The sequence below is a fragment of the Ovis aries genome, chromosome 6 (genome assembly GCF_016772045.2).
Source record: "Ovis aries strain OAR_USU_Benz2616 breed Rambouillet chromosome 6, ARS-UI_Ramb_v3.0, whole genome shotgun sequence".
Taxonomy (NCBI): Eukaryota; Metazoa; Chordata; class Mammalia; order Artiodactyla; family Bovidae; genus Ovis; species Ovis aries.
Window position 1 is genome coordinate 19,839,044 of NC_056059.1, and position 21,823 is coordinate 19,860,866.

Genomic DNA, 21,823 nt, shown 5'->3' on the forward strand with positions numbered 1-21,823 from the left:
TCCAAGAAATCTACACAAACCATGAGTGAGCATCGCTCAGTCGTGTCCGACTCTTTGCGACCCCATGAACTGTAGCCCACCAGGCTCCTCCATCCATGGGATTTTCCAGGCAAGAATACTGGAGTGGGCTGCCATTGCCTTCTTCCCGACCCAGGGATTGAACCCAGGTCTCCCACATTGTAGGCAGACGCTTTACCGTCTGAGCCACCAGGGAAGTCCACACACCAACTATACCTAGCAGCAAATGGCAGAAGACCCCTGAGATTGCTGCAACTGGAAGTTGCTCCATTCCATCGTTAGAGAAAGCCACGGGCACTGGTCTTGGAAAAACTGGAAAGGGGACGGGAGCCTTCCCACGCTTGCCCGCATCGTCCATCCTGTTTCCCCCTATACTAAGAGGCGGTTTTTCGGGGTCACGGGGACTGCGCCCTCCTTACCTGGTCGCAGAGGCGCGGCCAGGCAGGGAGGGTGCGTGAGTGGGTAGGCGACAGGGGCCGCCAGCGCATTCCAGCCCCGCCCGAGCCGAGTTTCCCGAGGCCACTTCAGGGAGTCTTCGTCTGCTGACCGCTCGCTGCCAACGAGGCCACGAGAGAAAGAACGTCAAGCGCTTCAAGGAAGCAGCGGCGGCGGCCGTCATTCTTAATCCGGCGGACCGGAAAGAGAGGCTCACGTCACTTCCTACCGTCGCACAGTCAAAGCGTTCCGCGGCCGAGCCTCCTGCGGGAACCTTTGTTTTTCCGCTCTCGGGGCGGGCTGGTGGTGTTGGCACCGGTTCGCCAGGCCACCGGCAACGGACGGAGCAGCTGGGCGGAGCGGTGAATAGTGAGTAGTGACCGGCTGCCCGGCTCTCAGCCGACTCTCAGGGGCTTGAGACGTCCGCGAGGGGCGAGGTGGGAGAGTGGTTCCGTGGGGTCTTAGAGTTTTCTCGCTCCCTGTGGGGACGCCTCGCAGTCTGCAGGCGGTAGAGTGCCCAGGCTGACCGCTTTCTCCTTACAGTGAGGGTCGGGCTTCCACGGAGAGGAAGCCCCAGGGACTAGGTCCTTGGAACCCTTTCTCGGACCTTCCTTGGCAGGTTTTGGCGACTTCTCTGTACAGCTCCTTCTGTCTGCCTCTCACTTGTCAAAGACCTTGCCCTGTGCTAGGCCTTGGATGTGTCACGACTTTGGTCAAAATATTGGCATTCTTGTTCTGCGCGTCTGTGGTCACTTTTTAGATTCTCTGTCACTTGATTGGTTTGGAATCAAGGTCTTTCCACCTCACCTGTGTTTCCGGACGTGTGCCTAAGATATCAGTGTAACCTAGGGCCAAGAACTCGGTGAAGGAATAAAAAGGGCAGCATCTTTAAAGGGATGGGTTACAAGCGCTTGCAAAGATGAAAAGGCAGAGCTATCTAGAGCCGTTCTGTGATGACAACCCTAATATTGCTCTCTGTGTGAATAAGGTCAGTTTCCTGCATCTCGTTCACATGAAGATCAACTTTGCATTTCTTTTATGATTGCCGTGTTGAGTGGGAAATGGGATCTAGAGGAAAGCATATAATATATGAATGCCCAACTTAGTTTGGAGAAATCACAGAAGCCCTCAAAAGTGACATTTAAAGGAAACCTAGTTCATTGACTCAACAAATAGTTGTGAGAGTCTGTTAAGTTCGAAACACTAAGTATATAACAGTGACTAAAACAAGTCCCTGCTTGCATGGAGTTTACAGCCTAGTGAGATTAAAAAATTTAAACCAGATGAAGGATTGGCAAGAGACTGTTGCAGATAGGAACACTGTACAAGTCCCCAGTCTTGAAAGAGGTGTTTTTGTTTTGTACTGCCTTTCCCTTTTTGATGTTTTAGGGTTTGAGGGCAGGGCGAGCTAGTGGGGATGGGTCTGAGTTTCTTTTTTTGTAGCTTTTTGTTAAGGGACTTTGGAAATATTTAGAACTGTGTAGAAGCAGAGAAAAGATCATTATACTTTGATCTCTAATAATTCTATGGCCATTATATTGTGGTACTTTGCAAAATAGCAAAATGGTAGGCAAAAAAGATAGGAAGAGAGCACAGCAATCAACTCCAGTATTCTTGCTTGGAGAATCCCATGGACAGAGGAGCCTGACAGGCTACAGTCCATAGGTTTGCGTAGAGTTGGCCCCCACTGAAGCCACCTAGCACACAAACACACACAGGCAAAAAAGATAGCTTCCTCCCTTAAAGTACTGAGAGTTTTATAGAGACTATAACAAATGTCCAAAAAATTGAAAAGTGTGGTTGAAGGTAGAAAACTCCCATACCATGAGAATGCTCTGCTAGATATCCTTGGAGAGCAGGATTAGTAGTCCAGGAAGCAGAGCAGAACACACTAGCTATGAGTCAAGTCCTCATGAGAAGTAGTATTTGAACCAGGTCTTGATAGGATCTGGAAATATTAAAAAAGGTAAAATGCTTCTCAGACAGACAAATTGAGTATAAGTAGCAAGCCCAGCTAATAACTCTGCCCTACTGAAGATCTAGGGATGAAGAATTAAAGTTTTTGTGCCAGTTACTGAATCTTTTTAAATGGTAGGCCAAGAAATTAGGCTTTATTTTAAAGGCAGTGGCTTGCCTTAATTTTCAAAGAAGAAAGAAAGAAAATGTGTTGCAGGAACATTAATATAGCAACTGTCTTGATGTCAAGGAGAATAACTAGATTTTTGCTGTAGTACAAAAAGCAAGTGAAAACCTGAATCTGAGTAATAGCCTTGAAATGAAAAACAGCAACAGATGTGAGAAATGTTGCAGAGTCAGAATTCACAGGAAAGGCCTGCTGATTGTTCAGATTAAGGGATTGGGAAGGATTCAGTGAGCAAAGGTTTAGGCCTCAGACCTGATGAATGGAGAGTGTGTCATTTATTGACAGTGCAGGACAGGGAAGTTTGGGGGGAAGATATTCATAATTCCAAATTCAATCATAGCTGAGCTTGAGATACCATTAGGGCAACCAGTTAGATATGTCTATTAAGCAGTTGGAAATATGGGTTTAAGCTTAAGAGAGATGGACTGGGAGTAAACATATGAAATCATCTCTCTACAGATGCTAGTTGAAAACATGATATATAAAGATTACAAAATAGGAAACTGGTAGCAGAACTAAAGAAAATAGACGAGGACACAATTACTTCAGCAATACCAAGATCAATGGAGTTGAAAAGATAACTCACAGAAAGAAGAGCCCAAGATAGAAAAGGAAAACCAGAAGAGCTGAGTATTTCTCATGGAGAAGAAAGGTTTTTGAAAGAGACAGTGAATTCTCTTGGCCAGCGTTACTGAGTGACAGATTTACCCCACAGTTGCGGACCTCTTTAGGACCATAGAAGAAAAAGGAATTTCTTTCACTATTCAGTAGTCCTTTCTTATCCATGTAGGATATGTTCCAAGATCTCCAGTGGATGCCTAAAACCATGGATAGTACCACACCCTATATATACACCATTTTTTTCCTGCATTCTGCTGCTACTGCTAAGTCACTTCAGTCGTGTCCGACTCTGTGTGACCCCATAGACGGCAGCCCACCAGGCTCCTCTGTCCCTGGGATTCTCCAGGCTACCTGTGATAAAGTTTTATTAATAAATTAGGCACAGTAAGAGATTAACAACAACTGGTAATAAAATAGAACGATTATAACAACATACCATAATAAAAGTTATGTGAACGTAGTCTCTCCCTTCAGCTTCTTTAACTCTGCCTGAAATGTGACAGTGGCTTCTTCATTGGCAGACATAGCCTCTCCAGTAATTTATATATTTTTCAGTCTAAATCCAAATCTATGTAACCATCTCTTACTTGCAGTAAGTGGCTGGTGTCACTCATTTCAGGGGATCCGTTGCTGAAGTTTTTGTAGATGCTCAATGCTTTCTGGCCCAACACATTTCTGTCAGTTTGAACACATGTTCTGTTCATGTCCACCCACGAATTTAATGCCTTTTCCAATCTAACTAAGCACTTATGTGCCATGGCTGTAACTCTCACAGCTTGAGGTACAGTAGCAAAACTAGCTCAAATTTCTTTTTCCTTCTTCACAGTTTCATGGATAGAAGACTGTTCTTACCATAGATTTTAGCAACCTCATTATATGAGCATGTAACCTTTTTCTTATTAAGTTGAAAACATCCACCTTTTCACTTAGAGGATGCCCTTTGCAGTTTCTCTGGCATATCTGAATCGCGTGCATTACTACTGTGGCTTTTTGGGGCTATTAAATAAGTAATAATAAGGTAACATGAACACAAGCACTGCAGTACCCTGGCAGCCAATCTGGTAACCGAGCTGGCTAGTGACTAACAGATGGGATTCACTGGACAAAGGGGTAATTCACGTCCCATGCGGGATGGGCCAAGCTGGCGTGTGATTTCATCACACTACTCAAAATCCACATACAGAGGATTACTAATGTGTATTTGCCAGTAAGAAGGAGGAGTAATAGAAACTGGAGAAAGCAATAGACAATGGGGAGGGAAAGTAAGGTAGAAAGCAAAAGAATAAAGGATAAAACATATAACAATGGGTGTTTTATTTTAGACCCAACTCCTGTTTTTTCTGTTGGATGGGGAACAGAAGTTGGGTCGAGAAGGTGCTAATAAAGAGGAAGCAGAGGAAACAAAGTGGAGGCCTCTATAAATTCAAAGTACAGATGGATGGGATAAAGACATTTTTAAAAGAAAGAAAAATTGACTTGGTACCCTGAAGAGGCTCCTGGGTCAAAGCAGTAGAGGAGATTGATAGAGTGGTGGAAGATTGTAGTTCAAAAGGAGAATTGACTGTAGTCAAAGAGAAGAGTTGTGAGGTCTAGGTTTCAGTAGCTGAAGATGAAGCTCTTTGAAGATCTGAATAAACCTAGCACAGGAATTTGGAGAAGAACACCAGTATAGATGCTAAAATTATCAGAGATAATGGCAAGGGGGAGAGGAAGAAGGTGAACCTGGCACAAATGTTCTGTCCATTAGCAGCAGTGAACATGCACGTGTGGTTTCAAGAGACGATGTTGATCAGTGATGGTTGGGGAGTATTCTCCCTCAAACAGCAATATGGAGTAAGGTCTCTGTAGACCTCTGTTTGGTCTTTGAATAGGAACAACTCCCTACTTGGGGAAGGCTGTAAAACAGGTGATTGTCTGTGTGTATGCGGGGGTGGGGGCGGGGGGTTGGTGCGGAGGAGAGCGGATAGTCAAGGTAAAGCAATAAAAGGAGTGCTTGAGCAAACTATGGAAAAAGCTAGGGGAATATGTTGGTAATAAGTAGGGGCTAGAAGATGCTGGGGAGCTAGCAATGAAATTAGTGTGGAGGGGGGAAGGACTGAGCTGAATGAGTGCGTGCATGCCTGCTTCATTGTCTGACTTCATCGTCCGACTGTTTGCAACCCCACGGACCATAGCCTGCTAGGCTCCTTTGTCCCTGCGATTCTCCAGGCAAGAATACTGGAGTGGGTTGCCATGCCTTCCTCCAGGGGATCTTCTCAGCCCAGGGATCGAACCCATTTTATGTCTTCTGAATTGGCAGGCAATTTCTTTACCACTGGCGCCACCTGGGAAGCCCTGAGCTAAATGATTACTGGAGGGATTTTCAAGGGGGAGGTTAGTTTGTACCCAAAAGTAACCATTATGTATATATAATAGGAAAAGGGAAATTGGAAATTGCTAGAAAGGCTAGCCCATTGGTCTCCAAACTTTTCTCATCATTTATTCCATGAGTAAAAAAGTAAGTACACTTCTTTATGTATGTAATTGCTACCAGTTATATGGACTTCCCAAGTGGTGCTGGTAGTCAAGAATTCACCTGCCGGTGGAGGAGATGTAAAAGACGAGGTGCTGACTGTTGTTACCTAATCTGGAATAGGAACCTTTTTCTATCTGTGACTATAGAAATATACAACAGTAAATACTTTGCTTCTAATTTTCAGTATAGAAATTTGAAGTAATGGTTTTTCTAGTATATTAAAAGGATTCTTCTAAGTTTCAGTCCTTTCAGCACCTCAAAATACAGACTGCTCTGGATAAGTAAACTATTATGCTCTTGAGCTATAAAAACTTAAGTCAGTGGAAAGTCGAGGCTGTTTCCTTGTGTACTCAGGAGGAGTGACAACTTTACTCCTTTTTATTGTGGACATTTTAATGAGGAACTCTTTTCTCCTCAGAATGTTTATGGTGACCAACCTCTTGAATAATTTTAAAAAAAATACACCTTTCTGTACTTATCATTATATATGGGTAATGTATGTAATAATACAATCTTAAGAAGTAACAGGGGTTGCTTCTCAATTGTTATTAAATTATTACCCATACAGCTGTTTGAGGTAGATTATTTTTCTTTTAATATTGAGCTTTGGACCCCTGCTCATGGGTGATTGAGTAGAGCACAGAATTTGACAATAATTTTGTGGCCATCAGATGGGTATCTTATACCTTCTTTAAAAAAAAGAAAAGCCATTCAGAGTGTGTGTATATGTGTTTTCTATAAAAGCTGAAGAAGTATTAGGAGGAAGGTTGATAGGGAAGGAACAAACAAAATCCATTTTCAGGGTGGTCTTTCATATGCCAAGATTAAACCTACAGCAAGTTTTAATGGCTTTATAAATCCCTGAAAATGAGAGATTACTGTGGAATTGCTGACAGATCCCTAACTCTAGCAAGTACAAGTGTGTGGCATTATTACAATATTAACCTCAAGGAGAGAAAACAGTTTCAAGCTCTAGAATGTTGAATACAAAGTATACATTTTTATTTTAATAATTCCTTGCCGGGAGAAGTATTTTAAAAAGTGACACCAGAAATAAAACAACATAATAGCATTGGTATTAACTGCAAATAAAACTTTTTAATGTTTTAGAATTTCATAAGCCTTTGATGTATATCTTCACTATTTTTTAAGCTCCTTAGGGCACAGAGAATATCATAGGCTGTATATACATATATGTGTGTGTGTGTGTGTGTGTGTGTGTTGGCACCATTTGTCAGAGACTTTGCTTTTTAAAAATAGGTTAATGCATGAGATACCACAAGCTAAATGTGATGCAATAAAATTATCATAAGTATATTTTCTGAGGCATTCAGGATTGGGGCTGAGGACTAAGGAGGCAAAAAAAGATAACTGAGGTTAAAATTTCAGCACTGACTTTTGTAGCTTATTGCTTAATGTATGCTCTAACTATTGTCCTCCTGTGACACACTTCCCCCAATCTATGTGTGTGTGTGGGGGAGGGGGCGGGGGCGGGGTGTATAAATAAGGTTTGAGAGCAGTAATTTTGATATACCATAAGCTTGACCTAAACACATCAAGTTTCTCTGTTCTAAATTGTGAGTTTATTATTTGAAAACGGTATTAGGAAGAGGCTCTGCGGAGAGGAGGAGCTTATCTGATAGCTGGTAATACTCTCACTTTAGGAGAAGAGAACTAGATAATTCCAATTAGGCATAAGAAGGAAATGTATCTGTAATAACCTTTTAGACAGTTTGAATTTTGTATCAGGTACACAGTAATACATCTAAACAGAACGAGACAGATAAATTTTGACAGGTAATTGCCCATTGTCTGTAAATTACCTTCTTTTTTTTTTTCCTTCAGGTGTTTGGGATGGCTGCTGCAGTGAACTTGGAACTTGATCCCATTTTTTTGAAAGCATTAGGCTTCTTACATTCAAAGAGTAAAGATTCTGCTGAAAAGCTAAAAACACTACTTGATGAATCTTTGGCTCGGGGCATTGATTCAAGTTACCGTCCATCTCAAAAGGTATATAACTGAATTAGAGGCTTGGAGGGAGTTTGTAAAGTCTTTAATGTTTAGACCATCTCAAAACAGTCTGCCAGATAATCTTCCCTTATGGCATGAAGAACTTTATAGTGTTCTTTTCTTTCTCAAGCTTTCAGAGAACTATGCCACTATATAGAAAAGTTAGCTGAGAGTGGAGAGTATTTTGTTGCTACTATTTTCTGTGTATAGAAACCCACTTACGTGTTATAATTTTAATTCTTTATGAATAGAATTTTTTTAATCTGCTGAATGAAACCATAGCTTGTAATTATTCTCTAATGTTTTAGGGGCAAAAAATAAAAGGGCAGGAATTCTACAATGAAGTGAATTACATATAGATAGGATAATTTAAGGGAAAAAGGAGGTATGGATAAACTGTGAGAACTATGTCACTCCCATTGCAAATAAAGTGGCCAAGTAGCTTTCTGTGAAAAGAATATACATTTTGGAACCAGACAAATCTGATTTAAATCCCAGCTTACCTCTTACTAGTGTGATGACAGGTAACATATCTTGAACATTTACTGTGTCCTAGGTACTTTTCTCAGTGATATAGATGTATAATTAATTTTAATTGTGATAATGATCCTTTGAGATAGGTATTATTTATTTTTATTTTACAATAAGGAAACTGAGGTACATAGTAACTTCATTTCACCCAGCATCTGTTTCTCTGTTAGTAAAACAGGGATAATGAGAACTACCTTGCAAAGTAATGAACATTAAAAGAAAAAAAGTACATGGGTCACCTAGTGTAGTGTTTGCCTGGTATATAATAAGCTCTTAGTGAATGACAGCTCCTACTATATTCTTTAATACATACTTAAGACATTCTTTCAAACCTTTCTAAAACTCTAGCCTTGAAACTTCGAGTCACCGAGGTCTATGAACACCTAGATACCAAACTGATAAGGAGAAGACCAAACTACCTGAGTAGCTGAGTCTAATCCAGAATCTCAAACTCAAGACAGGGCCGAGTCCCAGACTCAGTGCCCAAGTAAGCAGTGATGTTTTCCTCCCAGCCTTCTTTCAAAATAAGCTCTTGTACTGTCAGACCTTTTTATTGTCCTTTGAATGGTAGAGCCATTGTGACATCCTTTATTTTACCATTCTCATTCTGGAGGTTCAGTGAGCTCAAGCCAACCAAATTAATAAAGCTCAACAAAATGCACTAACAAATTTGTTCTGTGACATTGTGCAAATAGGAAATTCCTATTATTACTAAAGAAGCAGTATTTTTCTAAAAATTTGTTCACTTATTTTACTTTTGGCCGCACTGGGTCTTCACTGCTGCTCTCTGGCTTTCTCTGAGTGTGGCAAGTAGGGGCTGCTCTTCGTGGCTGTGCATCAGCTTCTCACTGCAGCATCTTCTCTTATTGCGGAGCACAGCCTCTAGGGCGCAGGGCTTCAGTAGTTGCAGTGCCTGGGCTCAGTAGTTGCAGTTCATGGGCTTTAGAGTGCGGACTCAGTGGTTGTGGCGCAAAGGCTTAGTTGCTCCCTGGCATATGGGGTCTTCCGGACCAGGGATTGAACCCATGTACCCTGCATTGGCAGGTGGATTCATAATCACTGGACCACCAGGGAAGCCCCAAGAAGCAGTATTTTGAGAGTCTAAAACAGAAAGAAGTGCATTTGTTAAAGTACCTGAGAAGTTGGTTGCAACTAAAACGTCTCCTGCCCTTACATTTTAGCCATTAGAGAAATGTAAATTAAATCTACAATGATATGCCTTACATATCTATTAAATGTCTAAAATTAAAAAGATTAGCCATACCAAGTATTGGTGAGGATTTGAAGATAGGATTTGAAGATAGGAACTGGGACTCACAGGTACTCCTGATGAAAATATGAAATAGTATACCACTTTGGAACATGGTTTGGCAGTTTCTTAAAAAGTTAAGCATAAACCTACCGTACAATCCAGACATCCCACTCCTAGACATTTATTCTAGAGAAATTAAAGTATGTGTCCATGTAAGGATTTGTACGTGAATGTTCATAACATCCTTATTGGTAATAGCCTCAAACTGGAATCAACCCAGTAGTCCGGCAGTAGGTAAATGAATAAACAAATCATGGTATATTTGTTTAATGGAGTACTATTCAGCAACAAAAGGAGGGAACTTTTGTTACACTCAGTGACATTCATGAATCTCAAAATAAATATACTGAGTGAAAACAGCCAGAAAAAAAAGAATATATCCTGCATGATTCAACTTATGAAAATTTCTAGGAAATGCAACCTATACAGTTAGAGAAGATGGATCAGTGGTTACCTGAGAATGGGTGGCTTAGTTTTCTAGGATGTCTGCCTCTCAGAGTGATTATAGAGGGCAACAAAAAACTTGGCAAGATGATGAATATGTTCATTATATTAATTGTAGTGATGGTTCACAAATGTGAAACCTTATAGTGAAACTTATTGAAGAAAAAGACACAATATGTTGGCACATATGATGTCTTAATTTTTAACTGATAATTTAGATTTGTGATCTGGTTTTGTTTTTAATAATATACTAGTCTGAATATTTCTTTATAGGTATCTTTTAATTTCATATACAGGATGTGGAGCCACCCAAAATTTCAAGCACAAAAACTGTTTCTGTTAAGCAAGAGCCCAAAACATCATCTAGTCTTCCTTCTGGCAATAATAATGGCAAGGTCCTCACAACTGAGAAGGTAAAAAAGGAAGGTGAAAAGAGACCTGCTGATAAAGTAAGATTTTGCTTTACTCTAGTAAATCAGTCAATCAGTTGTTTTATGCTTACTTTTTGTGTATAATAATTGGTAAAAGTATATAATAATCACTTAGTAAATATATTTTTGTTATTATGGATTTTTTAAAATTAAAATTTAGAAACATTTTAGAACCATTTATTGAAATCATTGTCAACAAATATTTGAGCCCTAGAAGATATACTGATTTCATGTGTAAACTTTAATCTGTAACTCAGATATTCTAGATGGAACAGTTGTTGAGAAAAAAAAATGTTGTCAAGGAAAGAATAAAGATGTAAACCAATAGACATGAAATTTACAGAAAAGCATGTGCTTTAACAGGGTTACAGAAAACTCTTGTATTGTCTACTGTGAATGATTTCTGCATAGAGTTAATTATTAGGATTTAAGAACTTAGTAAAAAAAAATTTTTTTTTAACTTTAGTAATACCTGCCCTCAAGGGGTTGTGTTTCCATACTTTTTCTAAGTACTGGCTCTTTATAACCTATTTTATATTATTCTCTCTATATTTTAAAGAAAGGAGCCAGAATTTGCTTTGAAACAAATATGGCAATGTGTTAAGCCTGAGTTACTGGTGGAAGGTCATTATTCATTTCTTTTCAATATAAAATATCATTAGTTCATAATTTAAAATATTTTAAAATAACCTTAAAAATATCCTTATTAGTGCTGTGGCTTCTCAATTCAGAGCAGCCAGTGGGGGTAGGAGGGCAGTGTAAGTAAATCCATTGAACTTCCGTGATTCTTTAATGAATAAGAGAGGACAAAGAGAAATACAGATGCATGCTGAACTGTTGTGATTTGTTTCTTTTTACCGTGTTGGATCCTTTTAACAAACTGAGTATGAATTTCTTATACATCTCTGCAGGTCTTTAGTGTGTGCTTCTGTCCCTATGTGAAGGTATCTGTGGAGTGGACTTGGTCATTGCACACTATCTTGTACATCTCTCAATGATTTAAAGTTTATTTTAATGTGTTGCTTTTTGATTGGGTGCTTTTTATAGATGAAATCAGACATCACTGAAGGAGTTGATGTCCCGAAGAAACCTAGACTGGAGAAACCAGAGACACGGTCCTCTCCCATCACTGTCCAAACCAGCAAGGATTTAGCCATGGCTGACCTTTCCAGCTTTGAGGAGACCAGCGCTGATGATTTTGCCATGGAGATGGGATTGGCCTGTGTTGTTTGTAGGTAAGTTGTACCTTGCCACAAATATGGCAAGAACAAACAATTTAAAAAAGAAAAATAATAGACCAATTGTTGGGTGTTTTTTAAATTCTGTTTTCATTATTTGGAGGTGGATAGGAGATAAACTGCCCATGTGGAAATTTAATGTCTAATAAATTGTCAAAAATTTATATTACTAATAGGTATCTTTATAATCAGTTATGTGATAATAACATTTTCTGCATTCTTGGCTTCTAGAGTAAAAACACTTATTGCTTTAATTTTTAGTGAGGCACTGTTTAGCAGAATAAATTATTTCTACCTTTCTTTTTAAGAAGACTATATTGCTTTTTTTTTTCCTGAAGTGTTCATAGAATTTATAAAGTAAACGGTTATATACCATTTTCTAAAATAGCATTAAATCTTTTCCTAAGAATAAGGAAGATAAAATTAATGGATCATGTAGGTTATTCTGAGTATTGTTTTGAAACATGGATGCATAATTATAAAAATAGATAATTCTGCTTAGTAGAAGATTCATCTTAAATATCAGAATAATTAGATTTTAAATTCTTTTATACCAGGGTCTCTGTCTTTAGTTGTTAATGACTTTCATTGCCTAGCACAGTAGAAGAGATTGTCACCTTTCCTGCTATTTGCTTCATGAAAATATTAAATTCTGATGCACTGGGACTGAATACATAGCTCTAAAATTTTGTGAACATTATAGAGCATCAGTTAATGTACTTCTGAATAGGATTATTTTGTTAGAGCTTCATTGCTTTAACATATATTCATTTATTTCAACCTTAATCTATTGTAAGGGTTATCATTTTCATGTAAAGAAATAAATGGTAAAGTAATAAGGGGGAAAAAACTAGTCATTGTAATCCTCCATAAGAAGATTTGTTACGATAGTCTGAGGCTGTTGCTGTTGCAGTTTTTACCTTTTTGATACACTTATTAATACATTCTATTTTGTTGATTAAGATATTTATTTATGGAGCACCCCATGTCTGTGCAATAATGTGCTAGGCACTGTGGATAATTAGGTTCATTTTCTACCTTTAGGCAACTCATGTATTAATGAAGAAGATAGAACAATATGTAGGCAAAAAATATAAAGGAATTTAATAGAGGTACAAAGAAGATGTTATGAGACTGTTGGAGGATGAGCCAAGGTCTACTACCTTTTGGGGAAAAAAAAATTACAATGGAAAATGCTAAGAAGAATATAGCCAAGTTTAGTCTAAGTCACTTTATATATTTCTTACTGGTTGAGCATAACCTTTAAAAGAAATGAATTGTTTGTGCAGGCTACACGTTGGAATTTGTTAGTTTGCAGTTTGGCTTTTCTGATATATCTTTAAGATATCAAACTTCACCAGAAGAACCCTAGAGTGGCTTTATATTGTTGCATTCAAATAAGTGTCATATCTAATGATATATTTTCTTAGGCAAATGACAGTGGCATCCGGTAACCAATTAGTAGAATGTCAGGAATGCCATAATCTCTACCACCAAGATTGCCATAAGCCCCAGGTGACAGACAAGGAAGTGAATGACCCTCGCCTTGTGTGGTACTGTGCCCGGTGTACCAGACAAATGAAAAGAATGGTAGGAATTATTTTTCTCTATTTTAAACAATCTCTGTCCATTTTTTTGTTAATATGTGGTTGTTGAAGATAAAAATCTGAACATTTATGCTATTGAAAAAAATCTTATAAGCTGATTATTTTAATGTTTGTTTATATAGTATAAATGTGTGGTTTATGTGTCTGTGCCTAAGTGGACCAGACCATATATATGTATTTTTCTCTGCTCAGCTTTTAGCTTATTCTAGTATAAATGAACAAAATTGGAGCCCCACAAATTAGGACTATTTCCTACTGGTGTGTCCGTGTATTTGTGCACATTTAAAAATACTACAAAGCACTATGGGAAGTCGTGAGATACGAAGCCTTAGTCTTTGATGAGTCTGGTAAGGAAATATTGGAAATGTCTATTCCTGAGTGAGCGCAAACCACCAAACTTACAAGCTGTGTGCAGAGCCATCTCTGTCATTCCTTCTGCGTTTCTCTCTTTATTCCTTGTCTTTCCTTCTCATTGTCTTCAAGTGACCATTTAGCCTATTCTCTCAAGTACTTTCCCAGTTTACTGCTCACAAACATAACTGCCTTTAATGTCATACTGAAACATTTTCATCTGTTATATTAGATTTGTTTTCTAACTTTTATTCATTTAAAAAGTAGATGGATGAATGTTATCATTTTCCTTTTAAAGAAATCAAGCTGTTATTTACTTCAGGGTCTTGTTTACTTCCCCCATCCACATTCCCCTACCTTTGATTAGGGACTCTTATTTTTTTCTTTTTTTTTTTTACTGAAGTACAGTTGATTTATAATGTTAGTTGCTGATGTACAGCAAAGTGATTCTGTATATTGAATATAGTCCCCTGTGCTATACAATAGGACCTTGTTGTTTATCCATCCTATACATAATAATTTTTGTCTGCTAAGTCCAAATTTCCAATCCATCCTTACCTCACCCCTCCCACCCCTTTGGCAATCACAAGTCTATTCTTTATGAGTCTGTTTCTGTTTTATAAATAATGTCATTTGTGTCATATTTTAGATCCCACATATAAGTGATATCATATGCTACTTGTCTTTCTGTGTCTGACTTGCTTCTCTTATATGATAATCTCTAGGTCGATCCACATTGCTGCAAATGGCATTATTTTGTTCTTTTTTATGGCTGACTATAGTCCATTGTATATGTGTATACTATAACTTCGGGACTTCCCTGGTAGCTAGCAGGGAAGGGAACAGCTACCCACTCAAGTATTCTGGCCTGGAGAATTCCATGGACTGATCCATTCCTTTGCTGATGGACATGTAGGTTGCTTCCATGTCTTGGTTATTGTAAATGGTGCTGCTGTAAATATAGGAGTGCCTGTATTTTTTTTGAATTATAGCTTTCTCCAGAAGATTAAGGACTTTTGATAGAAGAGTTCTAACATTGTTAACCAAGTGAATTTCTACATAAATTTTTCTGACCAAATATATCTTTTTAAAGTCAGAAGTACTTAGTTAAATAAAATGAAATTTTAATCACTAAAAAATCAGAAATAGATTATGTTTTTATTCCTATGAAAAGTAGTAAAATTTCAGTAGTATTTATACTTTGTAACAAGAAATTTCTGTGACATGGTACAGTATTTTTTCTGCTCTGTCTGATTTTTACTTAGTTTGTTACTTAAACTACCCTCCAGGACTTCAACCCAAGTAATTATGGGTGAGCAGAATAGTACGTTCCAGCACTTTGGCGCAAGTAGTCACTAAGAATTGCCAGTCAAAATAAATAACTTGTGATAGTGATCTTTCTTTAACATAGTTTCAAAATTTATTATTATTTTAAGTCTCTTAATAAAGTAAGTACTGTTCTCTCCTAAGTTTTTTCTCCCTTTTATTTTGCGAGTTAACTCATACCAAATCTATATTTATAGTTCTTATCCTCTTTCTGAAGTGAATTTTGGCAGATGACCAGATATCCTACAGTTACTTCAAGTGCAGTATTTTTTAAATTAAAATTGTTTTCTTCTCCACTCAGTTTTTCCTCATTTGCCGGAACTGATAATATTATCCTTGATGCCTCTCTTACGTCCACATCCCTTTGTTTACCAAACTTGTTAATTCTAACTCATATGTATTTCACAGCTCTGCTCATTTCACTTTTACTACCCTGTTCCACAAATCGCTCATTTCTTGCTGTTGCATTAGCTCCTTGATTCCCTTCAGTCCACTTTATACACTATAATTAGAATATTCTTCTACAATAATTACCTAACTTTATCTGTTTAAGTGTGCCCAGTGGCTCTCAATTACCTACATAATGAAGTTATCCTTGTTCGGGCGGATTGTGGGCCTTCTCTTTTTGACCCAGCTCTACCTTTGTATCCTTCTCTTCCCACCACTTCACCATAAATACCACATACTGTGGCCACACGAGACCCAATGGTTCATTCCGAGTATGTGGTGAACTTTCATGTCCCACATGTCCTGTTTCTCCGCTTCTCCTCATCCTGATACATTTTATTCTTTATCAACTTTGCAAATTAAATGCCTAATTAATTTGTATTAAGAGCAAGTCTCATTCACTCACAGAGCACCAGAGCAGAGCTCAGGACTGGACACATTCCACATTCTGTTGTTTCATTTTATTAATAGAGGATATATAGATTTGGGCCAGAAATCAGCAGTCAGTAAGTTCAGTCTGTATGTCTTAAGAGTCAAGTGCTGAATGACTAATGTCAGAGCGTGATTAAGTGCACCAAGAGTGGACCTGGAGAAGTACCAAAAGGTGTGATCTGAAGTAAACCTGAAGATCGGGATCCAGTAAACAACAAGCTTTAGTGAGAGAAAGGGGTTTGGAAATGGAAGGGATGCTAAACTGAATAGCTTTCAGTGAGGTTCTCATGTGTGCATTGGTTATTGCTCCAAGGTATCTCAAAGATACCTTAAAAAGCATCTTATATCCTCTTTCCCCTTACACTAATTTATGCAACTATGGCAGGTTCTGCAGTACAGGAAGATGGGAAGACAGATAAGCATGGTGTGAGAGTGCATGGCAGGGTCCAGAGTTATTCTTTAGTTCGGTAGTTTTCTTTCTACCAGGCAATGGGATTTGCCCCAGCACTCATGACTTACTGCAATGGTTCTCAGTCTCAGGTGGTAACACATTCCTACTCAGCAGTAACAGAAGTATGTGGTATTTTTGATTGTTACCATACTGGCCATATTGCCTTGAGTGGTGAATTTCATACATTCTACACTATGTGAGTCAGTCACCCAATTAAAAAATTAGAGTGCCTTTGTTGAGCAATACTGAATCAGAGATAATATCCTAGTTCCCTAAACTAGTACTACCAGCAAAGAGCAGAGGGTTTTGAGTATCTCTTAGGTTCTAAGATGGGTAGGTGAAATAGCCAGGAAGCAGAAGATCCAAGCATAGTCTCCTGGGCAGAGGTTCTTTCTGAGCTTCATAGTAATGAATCTTCATCTACTAAAACATATAAGTTGGGTCGGTCTTCAGAGTCTAACCTCATCTACTGATGTGGGTGGAGGAAAGTGTAAGATTAGAATACCATGTACTCCTGATACTCTGAAGGCTACATTTTCATAACATGGTTTGCAGTACAAGATAAGATAATCTTTCTTGGTAGTAAGAGATATCTTACCATAGATATCTTCCAGCATTCTTTATAATATTCTTGATCTGAGTGTTGCTTCATAAGTGATGTCTGAAAGTAGGTATACTTTCATGTGGAAAATATGTAATATAAAAAATGGGATGAACTGAGACTTAAGGGTGAAAATATAGTATATAGCAAACCATAGCAGAAGAAAGTCTAAACAAAGATAAAACAGCCATATTCAGATTTCCAGAAATGGGAACAACACATCATTAATAAAGTTTTTGGTATAGTCTTACGTGACCTTATTAGGATTGTCAAAAACAGTAGGGTGGCTGGGAGCATCATTACTTACCTAGTAGAGAAGGGTTCTTCTGGATTCAGTAAGAAAACTTTGTTTTCTTACCATTTGTAAATAATGATGATGAATGAGTAGTAACTGTTATTATCTGCACTTAACATGTACCAGACACTGTGTAAACTCTTACATAATCACAGTGCATTCTCATAACCACCTTTAGAACAGATTTTATCCACATTTTGCAGATGAAAAATGAGACTTCTGGAAATTTATATATTTTACCTGAGGTAACACAGATAGGGAAGTAGTTGAGCTGGGCTTTAATTTTAGTTCTGTTTGATTCCAAAAGCTGTCCTCTCGAACACTGCACTATTCCGTTTATATAGTTAATATTATCTAGCTGGAAAACATTAAAGAATAAACTGAAAAATGATTCATGTACAAGAGAATTTAGTAAAGTACCTAATGTAAAGGAAAAAGATCAATTGTTGGTCAAAATAAAACTGAAAATGCTGATGTTTTTTTCTTTTTAATGATTTGGACTGTTTTATTAAAATATTTAATTAACTCCAGGCTGCATGATTTTTTTTATTTTTTTTTTAGTTTTTTATTTTTTAAATTTTAAAATCTTTAACTCTTACATGCGTTCCCAAACATGAACCCCCCTCCCACCTCCCTCCCCATAACATCTCTCTGGGTCATCCCCAAGCACCAGCCCCAAGCATGTTGCATCCTGCGTCAGACATAGACTGGCGATTCAGTTCTTACATGATAGTATACATGTTAGAATGTCATTCTCCCAAATCATCCCACCCTCTCCCTCTCCCTCTGAGTCCAAAAGTCTGTTATACACATCTGTGTCTCTTTCCCTGTCTTGCATACAGGGTCGTCATTGCCATCTTCCTAAATTCCATATATATGTGTTAGTATACTGTATTGGTGTTTTTCTTTCTGGCTTACTTCACTCTGTATAATCGGCTCCAGTTTCATCCATCTCATCAGAACTGATTCAAATGAATTCTTTTTTACGGCTGAGTAATACTCCATTGTGTATATGTACCACATCTTTCTTATCCATTCATCTGCTGATGGACATCTAGGTTGTTTCCATGTCCTGGCTATTATAAACAGTGCTGCGATGAACATTGGGGTACATGTGTCTCTTTCAATTCTGGTTTCCTCGGTGTGTATGCCCAGCAGTGGGATTGCTGGGTCATAAGGTAGTTCTATTTGCAATTTTTTAAGGAATCTCCACACTGTTCTCCATCGTGGCTGTACTAGTTTGCATTCCCACCAACAGTGTAGGAGGGTTCCCTTTTCTCCACACCCTCTCCAGCATTTATTGCTTGCAGATTTTTGGATCGCAGCCATTCTGACTGGCGTGAAATGGTACCTCATTGTGGTTTTGATTTGCATTTCTCTAATAATGAGTGATGTTGAGCATCTTTTCATGTGTTTGTTAGCCATCCGTATGTCTTCTTTGGAGAAATGTCTATTTAGTTCTTTGGCCCATTTTTTGATTGGGTCGTTTATTTTCTGGAATTGAGCTGCATAAGTTGCTTGTATATTTTTGAGATTAGTTGTTTGTCAGTTGCTTCATTTGCTATTATTTTCTCCCATTCAGAAGGCTGTCTTTTCACCTTGCTTATATTTTCCTTTGTTGTGCAGAAGCTTTTAATTTTAATTAGATCCCATTTGTTTATTTTTGCTTTTATTTCCAGAATTCTGGGAGGTGGATCATAGAGGATCCTGCTGTGATTTATGTCTTCTGAGAGTGTTTTGCCTATGTTCTCCTCTAGGAGTTTTATAGTTTCTGATCTTACATTTAGATCTTTAATCCATTTTGAGTTTATTTTTGTGTGCGGTGTTAGGAAGTGATCTAGTTTCATTCTTTTACAAGTGGTTGACCAGTTTTCCCAGCACCACTTGTTAAAGAGATTGTCTTTACTCCATTGTATATTCTTGCCTCCTTTGTCAAAGATAAGGTGTCCATATGTGTGTGGATTTATCTCTGGGCTTTCTATTTTGTTCCATTGATCTATATGTCTGTCTTTGTGCCAGTACCATACTGTCTTGATGACTGTGGCTTTGTAGTAGAGCCTGAAGTCAGGCAAGTTGATTCTTCCAGTTCCATTCTTCTTTCTCAAGATTGCTTTGGCTATTCAAGGTTTTTTGTATTTCCATACAAATCTTGAAATTATTTGTTTTAGTTCTGTGAAAAATGTGGCTGATAGCTTGATAGGGATTGCATTGAATTTGTAAATTGCTTTGGGTAGTATACTCATTTTCACTATATTGATTCTTCCGATCCATGAACATGGTATATTTCTCCATCGATTAGTGTCCTATTTGATTTCTTTCATCAGTGTTTTATAGTTTTCTATATATAGGTCTTTAGTTTCTTTAGGTAGATATATTCCTAAGTATTTTATTCTTTTCGTTGCAATGGTGAATGGAATTGTTTCCTTAATTTCTTTTTCTACTTTCTCATTATTCGTGTATAGGAATGCAAGGGATTTCTGTGTGTTGATTTTATATCCTGCAACTTTACTATATTCATTGATTAGCTCTAGTAATTTTCTGGTGGAATCTTTAGGGTTTTCCATGTAGAGGATCATGTCATCTGCAAACAGTGAGAGTTTTCCTTCTTCTTTTCCAATTTGGATTCCTTTTATTTCTTTTTCTGCTCTGATTGCTGTGGCCAAAACTTCCAGAACTATGTTGAATAGTAGCGGTGAAAGTGGACACCCTTGTCTTGTTCCTGACTTTAGGGGAAATGCTTTCAATTTTTCACCATTGAGGATAATGTTTGCTGTGGGTTTGTCATAGATAGCTTTTATTATGTTGAGGTATGTTCCTTCTATTCCTGCTTTCTGGAGAGTTTTTATCATAAATGGATGTTGAATTTTGTCAAAGGCCTTCTCTGCATCTATTGAGATAATCATATGGTTTTTATTTTTCAATTTGTTAATGTGGTGAATTACATTGATTGATTTGCGGATATTGAAGAATCCTTGCATCCCTGGGATAAAGCCCACTTGGTCATGGTGTATGATCTTTTTAATGTGTTGTTGGATTCTGATTGCTAGAATTTTGTTAAGGATTTTTGCATCTATGTTCATCAGTGATATTGGCCTGTAGTTTTCTTTTTTTGTGACATCTTTGTCAGGTTTTGATATTAGGGTGATGGTGGCCTCATAGAATGAGTTTGGAAGTTTCCCTTCCTCTGCAATTTTCTGGAAGAGTTTGAGGAGGATAGGTGTTAGCTCTTTTCGAAATTTTTGGTAGAATTCAGCTGTGAAGCCGTCTGGACCTGGGCTTTTGTTTGCTGGAAGATTTCTGATTACAGTTTCAATTTCCATGCTTGTGATGGGTCTGTTAAGATTTTCTGTTTCTTCCTGGTTCAGTTTTGGAAAATTGTACTTTTCTAAGAATTTGTCCATTTCTTCCACGTTGTCCATTTTATTGGCATACAACTGCTGATAGTAGTCTCTTATGATCCTTTGTATTTCTGTGTTGTCTGTTGTGATCTCTCCCTTTTCATTTCTAATTTTATTGATTTGATTTTTCTCTCTTTGCTTCTTGATGAGTCTGGCTAATGGTTTGTCAATTTTATTTATCCTTTCAAAGAACCAGCTTTTGGCTTTGTTGATTTTTGCTATGGTCTCTTTTGTTTCTTTTGCATTTATTTCTGCCCTAATTTTTAAGATTTCTTTCCTTCTACTAACTCTGGGGTTCTCCAACTCTTCCTTTTCTAGTTGCTTTAGTTGTAGAGTTAGGTTATTTATTTGACTTTTTTCTTGTTTCTTGAGGTATGCCTGTATTGCTATGAACTTTCCTCTTAGCACTGCTTTTATAGTGTCCCACAGGTTTTGGGTTGTTGTGTTTTCATTTTCATTCGTTTCTATGCATATTTTGATTTCTTTTTTTATTTCTTCTGTGATTTGTTGGTTATTCAGAAGTGTGTTGTTCATCCTCCATATGTTGGAATTTTTAATAGTTTTTCTCCTGTAATTGAGATCTAATCTTAATGCATTATGGTCAGAAAAGATGCTTGGAATGATTTCAATTTTTTGAATTTATCAAGTTTAGATTTATGGCCCAGGATGTGATCTATCTTGGAGAAGGTTCCATGAGCACTTGAAAAAAGGTGAAATTCATTGTTTTGGGGTGAAATGTCCTATAGATATCAATTAGGTCTAACTGATCTAAAGTTTGCGTTTCTTTGTTAATTTTCTGTTTAGCTGATCTGTCCATAGGTGTGAGTGGGGTATTAAAGTCTCCCACTATTATTGTGTTATTGTTGATTTCCCCTTTCATACTTGTTAGCATTTGTCTTACATATTGCGGTGCTCCTATATTGGGTGCATATATATTTATAATTGTTATATCTTCTTCTTGGATTGTTCCTTTGATCATTATGTAGTGGCCTTCTTTGTCTCTTTTCACAACCTTTGTTTTAAAGTCTGTTTTATCGGATATGAGTATTGCCACTCCTGCTTTCTTTTGGTCTCTATTTGCGTGGTATATCTTTTCCAGCCCTTCACTTTCAGTCTGTATGTGTCCCTTGTTTTGAGGTGGTCTCTTGTAAGCAGCATATAGAGGGGTCTTGTTTTTGTATCCATTCGGCCAGTCTGTCTTTTGGTTGGGGCGTTCA

The 21,823-nt window shown here is 37.8% G+C and overlaps 1 protein-coding gene across 2 annotated transcripts in view; it reads left to right on the forward strand.

The window, feature by feature from the left end:
• The first annotated feature begins 721 nt into the window (after nt 1–721).
• The window catches only part of INTS12 (integrator complex subunit 12), a 29,184-nt gene continuing 8,082 nt past the window's right edge, over nt 722–21,823 (forward strand). The window contains exons 1-5 of one of the 2 annotated variants that reach the window (XM_012179569.3): nt 722–890; nt 7,578–7,742; nt 10,326–10,478; nt 11,508–11,695; nt 13,129–13,288. In XM_012179569.3, coding sequence (XP_012034959.1) covers nt 7,587–7,742; nt 10,326–10,478; nt 11,508–11,695; nt 13,129–13,288 — 657 coding nt within the window. In that variant the 5' untranslated portion in view covers nt 722–890; nt 7,578–7,586. The remainder of the gene's footprint in view (nt 891–7,577; nt 7,743–10,325; nt 10,479–11,507; nt 11,696–13,128; nt 13,289–21,823) is intronic. The other variant, XM_004009652.5, reaches the window with a different exon arrangement.